General features: G+C 39.4%; 3 protein-coding genes across 4 annotated transcripts; 1 reads left to right on the top strand and 2 right to left on the bottom strand.

Annotated features, from left to right (window-relative positions):
• Positions 1-7119, bottom strand: ETFALPHA (electron transfer flavoprotein alpha). Its single transcript, XM_086589555.1, has 7 exons — positions 6803-7119; positions 6501-6712; positions 6143-6306; positions 5767-5925; positions 5362-5414; positions 4919-5059; positions 1-298 (listed from the first exon to the last, which is right to left on the bottom strand). Exons 1-7 carry the CDS (start codon positions 7079-7081, stop codon positions 221-223), a joined length of 1086 nt encoding a protein of 361 aa, XP_086445681.1. The 5' UTR covers positions 7082-7119; the 3' UTR covers positions 1-220.
• A 116-nt stretch (positions 7120-7235) lies between these two features.
• Positions 7236-10571, top strand: ATCOAE (dephospho-CoA kinase family). 2 transcript variants are annotated; one of them, XR_015211390.1, is made up of 6 exons: positions 7236-7375; positions 8337-8482; positions 8574-9014; positions 9270-9354; positions 9571-9719; positions 9899-10571. XR_015211390.1 is itself a non-coding variant. In XM_086589556.1 (3 exons), the coding sequence occupies exons 1-3, from the start codon at positions 7268-7270 to the stop codon at positions 9010-9012; spliced, it is 693 nt and encodes a 230-aa protein (XP_086445682.1). In that variant the 5' UTR covers positions 7236-7267; the 3' UTR covers positions 9013-9119. The 2 variants fall into 2 exon arrangements, 1 of the variants encoding a protein (XP_086445682.1); XM_086589556.1 differs by lacking the exons at positions 9270-9354; positions 9571-9719; positions 9899-10571 and having other exon boundaries at positions 8574-9119.
• LOC147517218 (Actin-binding FH2 (formin homology 2) family protein) lies at positions 10103-13593 on the bottom strand. The gene is made up of 4 exons (XM_086589554.1): positions 11738-13593; positions 11437-11621; positions 11119-11354; positions 10103-11038 (listed from the first exon to the last, which is right to left on the bottom strand). The coding sequence occupies exons 1-4, from the start codon at positions 13459-13461 to the stop codon at positions 10313-10315; spliced, it is 2871 nt and encodes a 956-aa protein (XP_086445680.1). The 5' UTR covers positions 13462-13593; the 3' UTR covers positions 10103-10312.
• Positions 13594-18002: the final 4409 nt, after the last annotated feature.

Below are 18002 nucleotides of genomic sequence, written 5' to 3'. Positions count from 1 at the left end.
TAGTTTCAAAACAGGTCAGAAATTGATAACATATATAGTCTTTCATGTGGAGTAGCATGGAGGAAACAACTCGAGAAAAATCCAGGAAGCATTTATTTCTTTTTGTTATGTAAAACTATTTTACACATTGAGGAGTATTCAGCGTTGAAGACTAGAAACACATATGCCTACTTTTCCTCTGGTGGCTTCTCTAGTAACTCGGTTGTTATAGCAAATATGCCTACTTCTTTTGAGGTAGCTTCTCTAGCAACTGAGGTATTACATCAAAGAGATCAGCAACAAGGCCATAATCAGCAACCTGGAATTCAAGAAATGTTCAGAAAAAAGTAAATGCAAACACCATCAGTTCAAAAGGTTATTCTATACACATAATAACTAAGCCAGCTGAACATCACGAGATGAGCAAGTGAGTAGATTATTAGAAATCAGCTTCAAAATGTGGCTGCTAGAAGCCCAGAACCATCAGTTTCTGAGTCTGTCAAGTGACAATCACAAGTGACACTGTGACAGGTTAGAGTCATTTAGGGACCCTGATCAATTCAAAAGCTCTTTTAAAAGTAAGGTTTAAGACAATGTGAACGTTCCAAGTTTAATCCAAAAATCTCAACTATTCCAATGAGATGATACAAATATAGATAACTGCAAAGTTTTTAGTAATTGTCGATACGGAATTCTAAAATGCTTTGATAAGCAATAGAAACTTCAGTTTCTTAGTGGCTAAACCTTGGCGTAGTTATACATACGATCATATACAGAAGTAAATGCTTCCTTGTTTGACTTGTACCTCAATGGCCTTGGTTGATGTTTTGATCAAGTACAGGAACCATCTAATCATCTAATACATTACGGCAAATGATTTACGCGGAGCTTAAAGATGCTGCCCGTTAGGTCATTAACCATCTAATAAATCAACTATTCTTTGAATGGTCAAAAGGTAATTCTAGTCACAATTAAAAAAACAGTTCATCTATCGTTCATTCTATACCTAAGTTACATTGACACAGATACCTGTGTCCGTATCCGACATAGATACGAAGTGTCTGAAACAACAAAATATAAAAAATTGAGGTATATTACATACAGTATGTAGAATATTAGTGTGTTGCTGATGCTGAGGGCGTGCGCCCCTTAGTCGAGTCCAAGCCCATGGGCCATGAGCCCACTAGTTTAGTTGTTGATTTATTGTTATTAGTATAAATAAGAGGTTTGTAGTTAGGGTTCCTCAGTGTTGAAGTTTATGAGTTGTGATTCAATAAAAGAGAGATTTTTAGGTCTTTTTTAATTTGTGTTTCAATTAAAGTGTAGATTTTATTTAACTGAAGCTTCCGCCAGTCAAAATCTATATTATTTGGTATCGAAACAGATTAAGTCCAGGGGTTACTATTCACGGCACTACTCAGTGAAAACACTGTTCACCCAGGTTACTATTCACAACGAATTTGTTTTTCTTGAAAAGTCAATTTTTTTTTGCATTATTATGGTGAATAACAGAGCAACTCAAGGTCGTCCTCCATCCATAGATACTCGCATGTTTCGTTTAGAGGAAAACATGAAAAACATGACAGATGCTCCAGAACTTTACCACAACAATAGGCACAATAGACAGAGAGGTGCAACAGCCGCCACCACCACAAAATAATGGTTAAGTGGCTAGTACTGATGATGCATCATCGCAGAGTAATGATACAGTCTCTCTTCAAAACCCTTTTGCGCTTATTGATCCAGAAAATAATAGTGAGGAAAGAGTTATTGGAGTATATAACAATGATGAAGTTCATCCCCCGGATGAAGTAGGTCGTATACCACCTATTGTTGGAGATGGTCAAGGTGATGAAGGTGTTGGAGAGCTCCCTGTGCGTGTTCCACCTATAGTGCCACCACCAGTCCAACAGCTACCTGTCGTGCACCCCCAAGGGCCAAAAGATCTGATTTTTCAGCCAAGATTAAACCATAATGGCCATAATTAAGGGCTACTAATGCAAGAGGCGGCTAGAGGTGTGCATCTTCCTCAACAAGGGTGTGAGAATCCGCGTGTTAATCAGGTTCGAGGTAGAGGTCGTGGTTACCAACATCCTGTACAGCTCTGGGTTGATGGTGATAGGAATTTTTGGGAACAACCTATTCCTCGCAATGCAAGGCAAGAGAATAGGGGTCGGTCCATCTCTTCCTTCTCTTTCTACTGATCGAAGTGGTTGTAGGCAGACCGTGAACCTAATCGCCAAGCAGGTGATTTTGAAAGATATGACCATTTTAATTATTTTGTTGAAGATCATGACATTCAGAATATTGATAATGGGGTTGTTGATGTTAATTGTTTCCTCCGAATATTGGAGAGAAGTCAGGTGCATGATATTAAAATCGATGTGCCTACTTTTGATGGTAAACTCGATCCTGATGAGTTTATAGATTGCCTTAATCAAATTGAAAAAACCTTTGATTATAAAAACCTAGATGATGGTAAGAAGTTTAAATTAGCTGCTACTAAATTGAAAGGTTATGCTTCGGTATGGTGGGATGAGTTAAATCTATAGAGGGTTAATCAAGGTTACAAGCGTGTCTGCACTTGGTCTACTATGCGTCCAGAGTTACATGCTCATTTTGTTCCTAAACAATACCAACAAGATTTGTTCATTCGTTTACAAAATTTGAAACAACAATTGTCTTCAGTTCAAGAATATACTGATCACTTTCAGTTGTTGTGTACTCGTGCTGGGTTGGTTGAAACTGATGAACAGAGAGTAGGTCGTTATCTGAATAGCTTACGCAAGGCAATTTGTGAAGCACTTATCATGTTTGAGATTGATGACATGGCTACCGCATTTAAGTATGCCTTGCGTGCTGAAAAAGTGTTTTCACCTAATGCGACATCAGCACCTTCTTATACTGGTTCGACAAGTGCAGTTCCTACTGCTACTCCTATGTCGGCTGCTGGTTCATATAGTGCTGCTAGAAAGTGCTTTGAATGTGGCATTATGGGTCACATTGCTGCCGAGTACCCTAAGAAGAAGAAGCGCTCTGTTTTATTAGCTGAAGGTGAAGATGAGGTCGAAGGTGTTGCTGCCAAGCCACCTGATCTTTTCCTAGATTTCCAGCATGAAGCTTTGTCAATGTTTCCAGCTTTAGGCACTCCACTCCTTTAGCTTGTGGACAAACTTCTTCAACATGGGGAGAGTGATGTATAGCTAGGAATGTATAAAAAAATCGTCAACCCATCACCCGGTAGGGCACCCAGTTTTCACCCGCAACCCAAACCCGCACCGACCTGAAAATAGACCCGCCCCGCCACCGTTTCTATGTGGTCGGGCTATGAGTGTAGGTTCTATGCTCAAACCCGACCCGTCGAGCTGCGCGACCCACACCGTGACATAAGCCGTTGACCCGCGCCGTTTCAAGACTCTAACTCCAATATTTTTGTATTTTGTTTATATTTTCTTTTAACTTTTGTAGAAATTTGAGAGATATGAACACAAACTTATGAGTTCAACATTAATTTTAAATGTTCAAGTTTGAACATTGGGCAAATATCAAGAGTTCAAATTCAACTTTTGAATTTTGGTCAGTTTCAAGACTCTAACTTCAACATTTTTGTATTTTGTTTATATTTTCTTTTAACTTTTGTAGAAATTTGAGAAATATGAACACAAACTTATGAGTTTAGCATTAATTTCAATGTTCAAGTTTGAACATTGGACAAATATCATGAGTTCAAATTCAACTTTCAAATTTTGGAGAAGATGAATCATTCATCCATGTATTAATTTTAAATTATTCTAGTTTATATTTTATTGTTTTGTACCATAGACCCTCACATCTTCATTTTATCTTGCTATAGAAGATAATTAATTTACATATGGTAAATCACGATAAAGAAGTTTCAAATTTTCAAATATATATGGTTTTGGGTTCAAGTTATAGTTTTTCATTTTTGTTTATTTTTCATTGATTGATTTCATTAATTTTCTCTATGTTGTGAATTGGAAAGATATTACTTGAGGAAGTTTTTTTTTGTGTGTGTAAAATTGGGTTAAAATGACAATTTCCACCCGACCTCCGACCCGGATGACCCGCCCGAAACCCGCCCCATAAGCTGACCCAACAGGCCGGGTGGTGGTACTAAGACATGGCACTTCAATCCGCCCCGCCCCGACCCATCACTATTTGACCCGCAGTTTGACCCGACTTGCCTTATGTAGAACATTAGTGTGTTGCTGATGTTGAGGGCGTGTGTCCCTTAGTCGAGTCCAAGCCCATGGGCCGTGAGCCCACTAGTTTAGTTGCTACTTTATTGTTATTAGTATAAATAAAAGGCTTGTAGTAGGATTCTTCAGTGTTGAAGTTTATGAGTTGTGAGATTCAATAAAAGAAAGATTTTTAGGTCTTCTTTAATTTGTATTTCAAATAAAGTGTAGATTTTTTTTAACTGAAGCTTCCGCTAGTCAAAATCTACATTAGTATGTGTTTGTTTCCTGTCCGACGCAGACACAACACGGATTATTTTCAAAATATGACGTGTCCAAGTATCATAGTTCTATATCAGTCTCTTCTGCTATGAACCAGCTCAATGCCATCAAAGTGGTCTGTACACTAAAATTTTGTTGTTGTACAAGTATTACAACTTCTATTATCCGTACGAATCATCACAGTGTCTTCGTTCTACACTAAAAAGTGATGTACAAGTTTTACTACTGGTATTATCCTCTAGGAGACATCAACGTAGCTTTTTGTACGATTTAAGAATGTGACAAACTTCACAGTTACTTTATCTGGCATGGTCGTAAGGGACTAGGTCTTCTGAGTCTTTCCAAGCAGACACACCCCTTCCTTACTTTCTGCTATATTTGATACTTCCTCATTTACAATTTAATAGTAACATTGTTAGCAAGAAAAAACACAAACAGACAACTGGTTGGCCAATCACCTGGAATATGGGAGAATCTGCATCCTTATTTACAGCTACAATGACTTTAGAATCTCTCATGCCTGCCAAGTGTTGGATGGCTCCTGACACCCCAAATGCCATGTACAACTCGGGAGCAACAATTTTTCCAGTTTGTCCAACCTGGCAAGCAAAGAAGTGTGGCTTAAAATGAAATTGAACTTTCTATACGTTTTTGTTCTTTTTCATTTTTCACTTCCGGGGAACATAAATGAAGAGAAAACATCTATAATAGGTTGCTTCTTAGAATGAGAAGTTAGCATGATAGGAAGTTACTTGTGTATGACCTTTTGGAAAAGACAAGAACTGAAAAAAGAATAAAAAAAACCAGGTAAAAAAAATTCGGTTCAAGACTTGAAGTCCAAGAGATGATATGGACGGGATTTTTAAAGGAGCCAATAGGGATGGTTTGCATGAAGTGCTACCTGAAGCTCGTTCGGAACAAATCCTGCATCAACAGCAGCCCGAGTGGCTCCAACTAAGCAAAACAACAATAGAGGTCAGAATACGTTTAATGATCCACATAGTCATGCAAGGTTTTCAAGCAGAATCTCACAGCCTAAACTTTCCAAATATCCAGGAAATATGGGTGACCTGCTGAATTGTACGACAAACTGTAAAAGAGGCAAATATTAGCTTTTGGGGGTGTAACTGGGTTTCTGGTCTTAAAAGTAGCTTCTCACTAGTTATTAGCGGTTGATGTAATTGGCCTTTGATTAGATACATATAAAGACTTTTACTTTAAAAAAACAAGAAAAAAACGAAAAGTAAAATAAACATGAAAAGAGCATCGAGGAACATGCATGCTAAAAGATTTATTTAGCAAATACCTGCTGCACCAAGCTTTTCTGCAAGCTTCTCCAGTAATCTGAAGTTCTCAGCACTTTTCAAAGCTCGACCGCCTGTAACTACTACCCTTGCACTGCCCAAATCTGGGCGTTCCGTATCCTGAGATGTATGCTTTAAATATCTGGATTTTCCAAGGGTGTCTGCACATTGTTAGAAGACAAATGTAAAGAAGAAGATATGTTTGAAAGCTTTTAATTGTCAAATGGAAAAAATCAAAACTGGTTTGAAGCGATGGAGACTCAACAAACTGTATACTCAACAAACATAATAAATAGCATAAAGGTGTAATCAAGTTAAAAAAATTAGTCTTGCATCCACAAAATGTTGTACACTTATTAAATAGTGAGACAAACAGACCTTCACTATAGGTTGAGAGATCAACCTGCGAAACAGGAGCTGCATCCCATTTTGAATCAGATGAAATATGAAGAACAGGGAATGAGGTGGGCCTAATGGTCAGCATACAAGGATCAGCACCAGTATATCGAACAGTGCAAAGAGCATTCCCCGCATAAATTGGCCTACAAAGAAGAAGAAGTTACACCCAATTATTAAATGGCATACACATAACAGATATATAAGTGACACACTGCTATGTTTGGATATAATCTAAACTGTGTCGCCTACGTCCATTTTAAATAATTCTTCTTATAACATGTATAACAACATCAAAGACTAATATGTATTCCATCTCAAGGAAGAAACCTGAGCTTACCTGACATATACTTGAGACCCAGATATATCATTTACATCCGTTATAGGGGAAACATCTAAAAGAGCAGCTGCTCGCGGCAATACATTCTTTCCAAACGAATTCGATGGAGCAATTATATGTGAGTAGCCACCTTTTTTCTGAACCAAATGGACTAGTTCTGCCCATGCTTCTGCAAGTGGATGTGACAGTTTATCCGTATCAGCCACAAGTACCTAATAATAATCAAATAAATAATATTAGAGAATTAAACATTACATTCAATAATAATAATAATAATAATAAAAAAAAAGAATGTTACGTACCTGAGATATGGAAGGATGGAATGAGGCAGCGTGTGAAGCTGCTTTGTGAATGGACGGACCTGACCCAGCTAATAATAACGAAATTGAATTCTGTTCACTAATAGATCTTGCAGCTGTGATTGCGCTATATGATGATTGTTTCACATGTCCACCTTCATGTTCGCCCAGAATTAATGTACTTACGTATCTTGAAACGGATTTGATTGTATACGATTGAGATATAAATGTCGTTTGTAATGGTTTTTTCTTGAGAGATTTAAGAATCATGACAGACGACATTTTTTTTTTTTTCCTAATGTTGAAATGGTTGCAAAGGATAATAATAATAATAAGTCTAAAAAATAAGCTGAGTCAGCAAAGAGGAAACGGTCACTGTTTTGAGTTTGTTTATCTTATTTTGTCTATTTTTCCGATATATAATGTGACATTTTCATTTTTATCAAGGAATATTAGCGGAAACGAAAAATGAGAATAGTTGGGCTTAGTGGAGGAATTGCTTCCGGAAAAAGCACAGTTTCTAATCTCTTCAAGGCCAATAGTATCCCAGTTGTTGATGCTGATGTTATTGCTCGGGTACTACTCACTCTCTTTACTTTATTTTTCTTTGTCGATAAAACAATTCACACTTCTCATCTTTTGCTATACCACCAAATCCACAACTAGAGAGCCATACCCTCTTCTGGCGTCTTAGAATTGCAATTGGTAACTTCCTTTCCCGATGTTCCAAGTGTTGTCATCTGCTGCTTGTAGAGCTTTATCCTATGTTGCAGCTTCCTAAGCATTAGTTGAGCAGGCCTGGACCTATTTTGGACTCTTCTTGCACTTCTCCTTTTATTGCATCAGTATATGTATTCTTTTTCTTGCTAGGGAGGATTTTAGCCACTCTTCCCTAGAATTAGCAACTAAAATCCCAAGTCCAAGTCCAAGGCTTTTGCTACTTGTACATACTATTACAACACTCCACACTGTTCTTGAATATTGAGATACTTTATATGCCATACGCTTCATGCTAGTTGTGCATCCGACCTTTATGAGCATAATGTAGTTGGTTATTTCTGTAGTTGATGCCTAGAATATGCACCATCGAATGTGATTTTCTCTGTCCGCTGTCTTTGACAATCGAGTTCTGGTGTACCTGCACAGCAAAAATTTGTATCCAGTATATATTAGTGCATCGCATTAATAGTGTACTGAGATTTATCGTTTACATTATGACAAGAATGTGCATGTCCATAATTGCTACTCAAGTTGATATTGGTGTATGTATATAACATTAAGCATGGTGTAGTGGCAGGTGCCAACTAGCAAAGTTGGTAAAACCTTTGGGTGATGTTACCAAAGGTATGGGGGATCGAACCCCGCCAGCATCAATGATTTATTGGTCTCATTTAAAACAGGCATGCCAAGGTGTAGTGCAACTGATACTTGTAAATCTGGGCTCCAGAGTGTGAACTTGTGACATTGTTGGAATATGGGTTGTGTTTACCAACTTTAAGATCATAAGATATATTTTGATGTGCTTGTGTTATGGCAGGATGTATTAAAGAATGGTACTGGTGGTTGGAGACGAGTTGTGAAAACTTTTGGACCAGAAATATTACAAGATGATGGAGAGGTTGATAGGGCTAAGCTTGGCCAAATTGTTTTCTCTGATCCTGCAAGACGCCAAATTCTTAATAGGTATAGCTTTTTAGTAGTCATTTACTCATTTTGTATAACTAAACTAAACCATTTTATCTTTCATCCTGCTCAAACTCTCCTTGTTTTGCAGGTTATTGGCTCCATTCATTTCACGTGGTATTTTTTGGGAAGTTTTTAAGCTCTGGGTGAAAGGATATAAGACTATTGTTCTTGACATCCCACTGCTGTTCGAGGCCAAATTGGACAGGTTGACAAAACCCATTGTTGTTGTATGGGTTGACCCTGAAACGCAACTTCAACGGCTCATGGCAAGAGATGGACTTTCTGAAGAGCAGGCTAGAAATAGGATCGATGCGCAGATGTCATTAGATTGGAAAAGGACAAAAGCCGATGTAGTGATCGATAATTCAGGACCTTTGGAGGGAACACTTGAGCAATTCCAGAAGGTATTGATTCAGGTTACCAGACCCTTATCGTGGACGGAATTTGGGCTATCAAGAGCTGGTGCCCTCTCTGTTCTTGTTTCAGTCATTGTAGGTGTTCTTGCTTGCAGCATTCTACAGAAATGATGGTACAAAGTCACAACACTCATTTGTCTGACCTGGAACTGTTAGTGATCAAGTAAAATTAAAAATTTATAAGAAATAACTTTAATGAATAAAATTGTTTTATATTGTAATGCTCTCCACTTGTTTTTTGGTTTCTCAAATTGTTTCCATATTTTTTCGTGTGGAGAAATTTAGAATGAGCTAAAGAGGAACGAGCTTCAGCTTAACTTCTGTAAATATCTGACGTTGTTTCTAAGGATTTTTTGTGTTCTTTACAGATCATATTTCTTCCTCTAATAACTATGTGCTTCAGGCTTGGGATTCGACCAAAAAAAAAGGGAAAGAATCAGACTACAATTGCAGGTTCTTAGATTTAAGCTTATTTACTTTCGTACTTTGTCATCACTAAGTGCTGAGTTCAATACTTGAATGGGATAGCTACCTCTGTCAAAGAACTTGAGTATCATCCCGATATAAACAAAAATACGAAGTGACAAAATAACCAGAGAAATTATCATACGCTTAAAATAAATTTCTGTAGTTGTTCACTAACGCGTATGTGGAATGTCATGCATAAAGATGGTTCAGAGCTTCCACTATACAATCTGAAAAAGCACTAAAGAAGCTAGGAAATCAGATCTCTAGACAAACAAGGGAATCTACGTTATGGAACAAGGTGAAGAAAAAGAGATACAAAAGAAGAAGAAAGAAAGAAGAATTCCTGTCAGGTGTGCTAGCCTAAAGCTTCCCACGCACTTGTACAGTTTGCATTTCTACCGACTGACTGAATTTCGTTTTTGTACACCTTTACACCTTAATTCTTCATATCAACGTTGCTTAATTATTAGAGAAATCTTGCATGCTTATTGACATGGGTTGGTTTCTGTACACATTTTCATGCCCTCAGTACATCAAGCCACACCGAATTTGAAGGCAGAGTTGATTATCACCAAAGCTTATTTGTCTCAGCCACGCCTGATCATTAAGTGGCAGCATTGGATAGCATACTGAAAGTGGAATGGCACTGGAACCTACTAGATATCTACATACGGAGAATGTTTTTAACCAAAACCTGAAGATAAAGACTAAAATGAAGGAGACTCTTTAGTAGTTGTAGTTGGTTAATAACCGTACAGCCGAAAGAATAGATTCAATTTCAGAAAGAACTTGAGAATCACATCCCTACATTTCTTAACAAGAAATTTCCAAAGAAGCTAAGCACTCCTGAAAAGTCAAAGTTCTGCATTGAGTTCGGAAATTTGAGAATCCTCATTGATCATGGTCCTGTGATTGGTGTTTGTACTCAGATCTTCACTGCATCTTATCGGAAAGTGGTTACGGAGTTTGGAGTATGCGTTTTCTTTAAGGTTCTTACCTCTTTACATACTCGATCCAACATACCCAAAAAGTCTCTTACAATCACGAAAATTCTTAGTGGGTTTACTTCATCTTCGCTGACATGTCCATGAAAATACTCTGTAATTTCTCTGACATGTAATAGTACCCGGTCTTCGTCTTTCTGCAACTCCTTTATAATCTTCTCTGCATATTTTAAGAAAGTTCTCATGGATTGAACAAAATGACAATTGTATTCTGTGGACAAATTATCAGGCACTAGATGTTGTAGTTTAAACATTCCATCTGATAAATTTGACACCGAACTTGCAATGACATCCAAGTCTATAGTTGCTGTCTTCTTTACATTGCAGAGCTCTGCACTCAGACCTGAAACAAGATCAAGTCCCACTCTTATATACTCTTCTTCTCTGTGTTCTGGAGTCTTAGTTTTAGTTCTTTGATAGTTATTTTTCATGGGGATCTCTGATTCTCTAATGCCTTCAGATCGAATCATTTCTTGAACCACGAAATGGAGCAATGTGGTCTTCCCATCTGTTCCTTTTACATCTGCTAGCTTTAGGAGGGCATCAAGCTTGAATGCTCTTGCACCTCCTCTGATTGTCCCAATGTTCATCCTATTTCCTGTTTTGAGTACTGCTTCTAGTAATTTTAAGAAAAGTCGGCTTGATCTAAGTTCTTTGCAGGCCTCCTAACATAACGAAGTACCAAGATTAGCAAATCAAAGTTACTGGTCCAAATAAAAATTGAATATTATCATTAGTTTGGTACCTCTAGCATAGCAAAAGATTTTCTGAGATGGATCACTTCATCTTCAAAAGTGTCTCTGTACAGCATGGCTTCGATCCTGGGAAAGGCGAATGGCACATTAAGCATAGCTCGTACAAGCTTTTCAGCAGAGACAAGTTCAATGATGTCTCCTTGATAGTTTGAGAGCTTAGTTTCTTCTTCCTTGGTCGGTACCATCTTCACGAGCGCCTCTAATTGCTGCAAAGACAGTCCTTCCCCTGGTTCCATCAAGCGTCAAACAAAAAATTGGTTAAGTCTCATATCTTGTGATGGTAAATTTTATAAGAAATCCACGCGTACCTTGCATTAGTGCATCACAAACTTGCTCTGGAGTTGCATTCAAGGCCTTCAAGAGTATTGTCATGTTTTGCAGTCTCTTAGGCTCAATAATGTGCTTCTTTGGAGAGGGACTTTTGTTCTTAGCTACATCGTTCTTTACTTGCATTTTGTATCCAAAGAGTGATTCCATCATTTTCTCATCAAATCTGTTTCAGTCTTCTGAACTGGTTAAACTAATCAAGGATACTAATTTATATAAAACTGGAATGACATAATAGATCTAATTTATATAAAACTGGAATGACATAATAGATTAACTCACTCGAATGAGCTTGATCTCAGCTTGTCCCATACCATAGAACGATGAGGTTCAGCTCTAACTTTGTCCCAGTGAAGTGGTTTTAATTTCGGCAATGGAACTCCATCCTTGCCAACTGGTGTTAATTGTGGAAGTTGGCCTGGTGGGGGTGGTGGATGCCGGAGAGAATTACTATGTCCTGGAAAAAATGTAGTTGGAGCTGGAGGTGGCGTTGGTGGGCATGGTGGGGCAGGGGAACATTGAGTTTTACGTGCTAAGAGAGCCTGCTGAGATTTGCTCCGAGGCGAAGGACGAAACTCATTTTTCCATTTTGAATTCAATCCTGATGGACTGCTATTTTGAGGAGATGATTCATTAAGTAGTGAGGAATTTGGCGCTGTTGATGTGATTTGCATCAAGCGAGATGAAAGGTCGGAAGGCAAAAATTTTGCAGATAGAGGAGGTGGTGGTTGGAATGGGATATATTGTTGTGGAGATATTGGAGATATGAAGGCTACTGTCTGTTTTGAACCAATCTGATAATTTGGAAAAGTCCTAAAATCTGAAAGTAGAGGTGGCTTTTGATACGCTGTATATGGCGTGGGCGGTGTCTTTCTCCATGGTGACTGATTATGTGGTGTAACACTAAGATTAGGTGAAGACATATTTGGGTAGCTTAGAGGGGAGGCTACCTCCATTGGATTGGTTAGATCTCCATTGGAAGCATCAGATATTCGTGCACTCGATGAATGTGAAGTACAGACTGTATGGAAGGACTCGTCATCAGATGACAAAAGTTCAGCAGGAGCAAATTTACTAGCTTGTGAAGTATTACCTCTATCATATTCAGAAACCATTGACTCCTTAATTTCATGAACTGTAAAAAATTCTTCTACCGAAGAACAATGGCCACTACCATTTAGCGACAGTGTTGAATCACTTTCAGATTCAATCTTGTCAGCAAATGGTGTAATTTGATTTTGCTTCGATGACATGCTCATAGTTTCAGAAATGTGTTTTAGCTCAGAAGCATCTGGCTCTGAATGTGGTCCTAGTGAATTTACATAGAAATGTTCCGGGCCTAGATCAAAACTCACCTTACTTGTAGAATGACTTGAATTCAAATACCTCGATCTCCGACTTCTCAGCACAACTTTCCTTACAGATCTTCTTTGCTGACTTCTTCGAAACTTCCAGCAGAAGAAAAGGAGTCCAAGGACTGTGATAAGAAATGCTACTCCAGTACATACAGCAATCGCGAGAACAATTCTTCTACGTCGAACTTCATATTGATGTCCTTGCTCAACCTCATGGTGCTTTCGTGGTGGACTTGACCTGGAATGAGGTGGTGGGGGATGGGAATGTATATGCTTGTGAACCACTGGAGCTGGAGCCTGAGCCTCAACTTCATTGCTGGGTGCTGGAGAGGGTGAGCAGCCCTGAGCAGTATGACAATTAGAACTTTTGGCCTTGAAGCTCCTCATTCCAAGTAAAAGCCTGAATTTCTCTAGTATCAAAGCTCTCTTTTCATCACTCTTATCCTCTCCTGATACCTTTTTAGTCACCCTTCCCTTTCCATCTTCATTGTTCTCCATCCAGGACCGTTCTTGCATAGTAGGACCATTAGAACTATCTACATAATCAACCGAAGAATCAGCCCACAAAGGACTGACATTCAGAAAGAATATGAGGATGGAGATGAAAGAAATCAAGTGGGGAATCCGATATCCAGATATCATTTTTCTCATTCTCAAATCATAAAGGAATCAACAACTTTTGGAGCTTATACACTCGGTTCATCTTTTTGGCACATTTCTCAAAATGTACTTGGGTGGTGAAGGAGTTATGTAGAGGAAAATATTTCAATGCAAAGCCTTTAATGCTACTCCAAGGAACCCCTGAACCTGGCAGGTGTAGTTATTGGCCCTTCTTTACCCTGATAATGCATCTTTCTCTTAAGACACTGTTAGTTTGTGTCTCATCTGCAGCGTACAGATCAACTCTCATGTTTCTGTTAGGAACAAACGAGTGTTTCAGCATTGACACCTAACATAGTTTCTGAAGCTTAAGTGATCATTTGGCTGTTAAAGGAGAAAACCTTATTCAAACTTCTGAATGATTGGTGTTGTGGTTAAGATTATGTTGTTAAAAGTCATGAAATCTTGTGAAAGTATCTCTTTGTGTGTGGTCCATGTGGTTGGACTTCCTTCTTTGTCAAGAGGAAGAAAAAGGCAAGTTCTCTCCAACTCCAACTAAAACCCCCATCATTATTTAATGAAGAGTTAGACGGAAGGTCGTGCAGTTGTTCCATCACTTTCATATGTAATCTATTGAATAGTATTGATTTAAGACTAAAGTCTCTGAGTTAAAGACAGTATGTTGATTTTGATTTGTATCTGTAAGGCAGGTGTACTAGTCTCTTTCCCCTTCATGGCTGAACTCATGCAACAAACCGTGTTTAGCATTGGGCTTTTTTTCGGTTCAATCAGTTGGTGGGGTTAAGTAGATATGCTTCCTTTACATGTTATTGGTTTGTGGCACATGAAAGGGTTGGTGTTCTCACCTAATCAAAATGCGAAAAGGAGAGCACTGCCTTGACTTGTCCGTTACTGGGAGTCTTATCCCAGGTATATAATCTCAGAACGCAGTGGGTCAAGTAGGAGATTTTTTTATTTTTATTTAAAAAAAAAAACATTGTGAAATCAAGGGGAAACAAATACTTTTATGGAAAACAGTTATTCACGAAATAGAATGTTGAATGTGCATTATTGTGATTGATTTTGAATCCTCCGCGCGTGTAGAGACCGGTAACGACAAAGATGACTAAAATCAGTTCAGTTTGGTCGAAGACTGTTGCTGTTTAGACGTTTAGTGTTTATAGGAGTAATTCTACACTGACACATTAACTTGACACAGTCAACCAACGTATCAAGTCCATCTGAGAAAAAGTCAACTCAGTCAAGTCAACCGGACCCCTTTTTATTTGTTTTATTTTTTGATTTATTAAACCCTCATCTCTCATTCCTTCTTTTTCAAACTAAAAAAAAAAAAAAAACGCACCAAATAACACCTAAATTATTATTGATCATAATTGTAGATGTTGGTTATTTTGAGACTACGACCTGATGATTTGGTTGGATAGGAAATGACTGCACTCTTCTTGGAATAAGAGTTGCCTACGTATCAAGTTTCTCGGGGTAAACTTGAATCAAGCTTTACGTAGTTCATCTCTCTCTATTTATATATATGTGCTTGAACCATTATGGATTGCAGATCCACCTTGTGTGCTATCTTGGTGATTCGCCATTAATATGCTGTTACAAAGTTAATGTTTCCTTGATTGTGACGTTGATTGAGCTCCAAGATTGTGCTAGTTGATATCTTTCCATGAATGATTGTACTGTTGCTGGTGACGACCTGGATGCTGGGTTGTTGGTACGATTTGATGTTGTGGCACGAGCTGAAGTAAGACGTCTTGCCATGTGGACACATGCTCTGTAGTGTAGAACGGAGGGTACTTACACAACCCCCTTTATTTTTTATTCGTTCATTGGACAACTGTTGCGTGGAAGGAGAACGATTAAAAAGTAAAGTTTGAAAGCACGTGTCTGACAGCTGTTTTGTTTTGAATTTAGGTTTCGGGGAATGTGCGGGAACTGTTGGGCTAGATTCGTGGGCTCGAAGTTTCGGCGATTTGTGGGCGTGTAATGATTTAAGTTTTGGGAACACGAAACGTTTTGATTGTCTCGAGGTGTTTGGGTAGTTGAGGGGTTTTTGACTTGTAGAAGCTTTTTGTTTGTTCACTTTTCAACCAAAGGAAAAAAAAGAGGAAAATATTCAGAGCGAAAGAAAAGGAAAGAAAACAAGGAAAAACTTCTCATCCCTTGCTATCAGGTTCGTGTTTCCAACTTAAAAATTTGAGCTTTCCTTCTTTCTTTGATTGTGCAATGTCTATGACTAGTGATAGTGTAAGTGGTGAGATTGAAGTTGGTAAATAGAGAGAGAGAACGGTAAGTGACGAAGAAGTTGAGGATATGGCTCGTAGTGGTAATGAGGCTTCGTCGTCTTCTTCGTTGGAGACGGTGGATGAGAGGAAGCCTAAGTCAGTGGATTGTTATGCCGCTTTGAAGAAGGAGTTTGGTTGGGAAATCGACCATGCATGCGGTAATGATCCGGGGGAGAAGAATTTGTATACTAACGACTACGTTCCTTGGGGTGGAGGAGTAGTTGTTTGTTATGGGTAGTTGAAGGCTGGGATGAGACTGCCCTTTTCCCGTCTTACTATGGAGGTTTTGAACTTTTTGGGGAAAGCCCCCTGTCAACTCGTGGGGAACAGTTGGAGGATTCTCTATGTGTTGGTTTTGTTGAATGACAGGGGCTACCACATCTGTTTAAACGATGTGACGGAGCACTTTGTTGTGAGGAAGTCGAGTGCTGTGAACTTTAGTTTTCATGTTTATAAGGGGAAGTCTCCTATTATTATGGGGGTGAGTTAGGAGGAATGGGGGCGTAAGCCGTTGTTGGCTGTAGGTAGCTATTGCCCGCCTGGCTTGGAGATTGATAAACGTGTTGTACAACCTCGTGGTAGGTCGTTGGTTGTAGGTCGTAATGTGTGTGTTTTAAATTATAATTTGGAAGTTATGATTTATTTGGTTTGTTTTTGCAGAGGTTACAATCCGTTTTCGTACGAAGAACGGTGTTATTGAAAGGTTTGCTTATTTGAGTTTGGAGGATAAGCAGGCTTTGTTAGGGGAGGTTGCACATTACTTTAAGAGGTGTGGATGGAAAAAAATCAACCGTAAGAGGCTGGAGCAAAAAGCTAGGGCTCGCAAGGTAGTGGTTGAACTTTCTGATTCTAGCTCGGAATCTGCCATGGAGAGGGAGAGTCAAAAGAAAGCACCTATTTCTGGAATGAAAAGTAGTGGAGGTGTTGGTGACAGCCGTTCTGGTGAAGCTAGGATGTCTGGTGGGGTCCCTAAACACCGTTTTGGAGTGGCGAGGGCGGTTGGAGGGGTGACGCCTTCCAGACGTCCTGAGTTGGGTGACGCAAATCTTTTGTTATCCCAACGTTCTGAGTTGGGTGATGCAAATCGTTTAGCACCCCAACATTCCGAGTTGGGGGGTGGAGGGCGCTCTGTGTCCATCCCAACCGCTTCTCCTCTGGTGATGTAGATCGTTTCAGATCCAACCGCTTCTCCTCCGAGATCGCGGGTGCTAGAAGTCTTTGGTGGTGCCGCAGTGGCGGTCTTTGGTGGGGAGGGTGATGCTCCCACTTCGTTCCTGAAGCCTAATCTAAAAAGGCATTCCGAAGTGGTTGAGTCGGAGGGGGCTAAGAAGGGCCGAACTGAGTCTGAAGACCAACCTAGTTCTGTTGAAGGTCGTTTGTCTTTAGGTCGAGTTCCTCTGAAGAGGATGAACCTGATTGATTTAGCTGATGATGCTGGGTTGGCTGATGCCTGTGGAAAAAAGAAAGTTGGTGAGGCTGAGCCTGCTGTTGAGTAGGGTAAGGGGTCAGAAAGTACAGACCCAAGTAAGAAGAGTGACAGTGTTGTCCTTGATAGAATGGTTACGTATGAGGACCCCTACAGTTTGTTGATGAAGTTTGTTATGAATGGTGACTGTAGCTTCAAGTCCCCTTTGGTTGGTGGGGCGTTGTTAGAGAGTATTGTGCTTGCCGGGGATAGGCACAAGCTGGATAATAAGGGCCTGGAAGTGAACTTGGTGGAGATGGAACGATCATTGTGCTTTGTGAGTATTCTTCCGTTCTGAGCTTGCTCCTTTTGGGTCTTGTTGATTTTGATCCACTCTAATGTCTATATTTGTTATCTTGTTTGCTAGGTTCTGGCAATGTATAGGAAGCTGAAGGATATGGCGTCTATCTCTGACCGTTACAAGAAGGAGCTGGATGTCAGCAAGCAAACTTGTAGCAGACTGGTGGCTGAATAACAAGTGGAGAGAACAGAGGTTGTAGGGCTGAGGGATCAAGTGCAATAGTTGGGTGGTAAAGTGGCTCTGTTGCAACCCGCTCTGGATTCTGCAAAGCTGGAGGTTCAACAATGGGTCGATGAGTGCAAGAGGCTGCGCTCTGTTGCTGAACGAGCTGAGACTGCATATAACGACTTGGTTGACACGGTTGAGAGTGGCGACGTTTACGTGCTGATGAATGATTATATTGAGGCCTTGGATAAGTATGATCATCTTAATATGTCTATTGAAAGTGGGGCTGCAACAGTGTCTGCTGCAGATGCTGGTATAGATGCTAGTAAACCATCTGATCTGCCATCTGACC

Source organism: Coptis chinensis, chromosome 2, assembly GCF_015680905.1.
Source record: "Coptis chinensis isolate HL-2020 chromosome 2, ASM1568090v1, whole genome shotgun sequence".
Taxonomy (NCBI): Eukaryota; Viridiplantae; Streptophyta; class Magnoliopsida; order Ranunculales; family Ranunculaceae; genus Coptis; species Coptis chinensis.
This window is presented reverse-complemented; position numbering and strand designations above follow the sequence as displayed.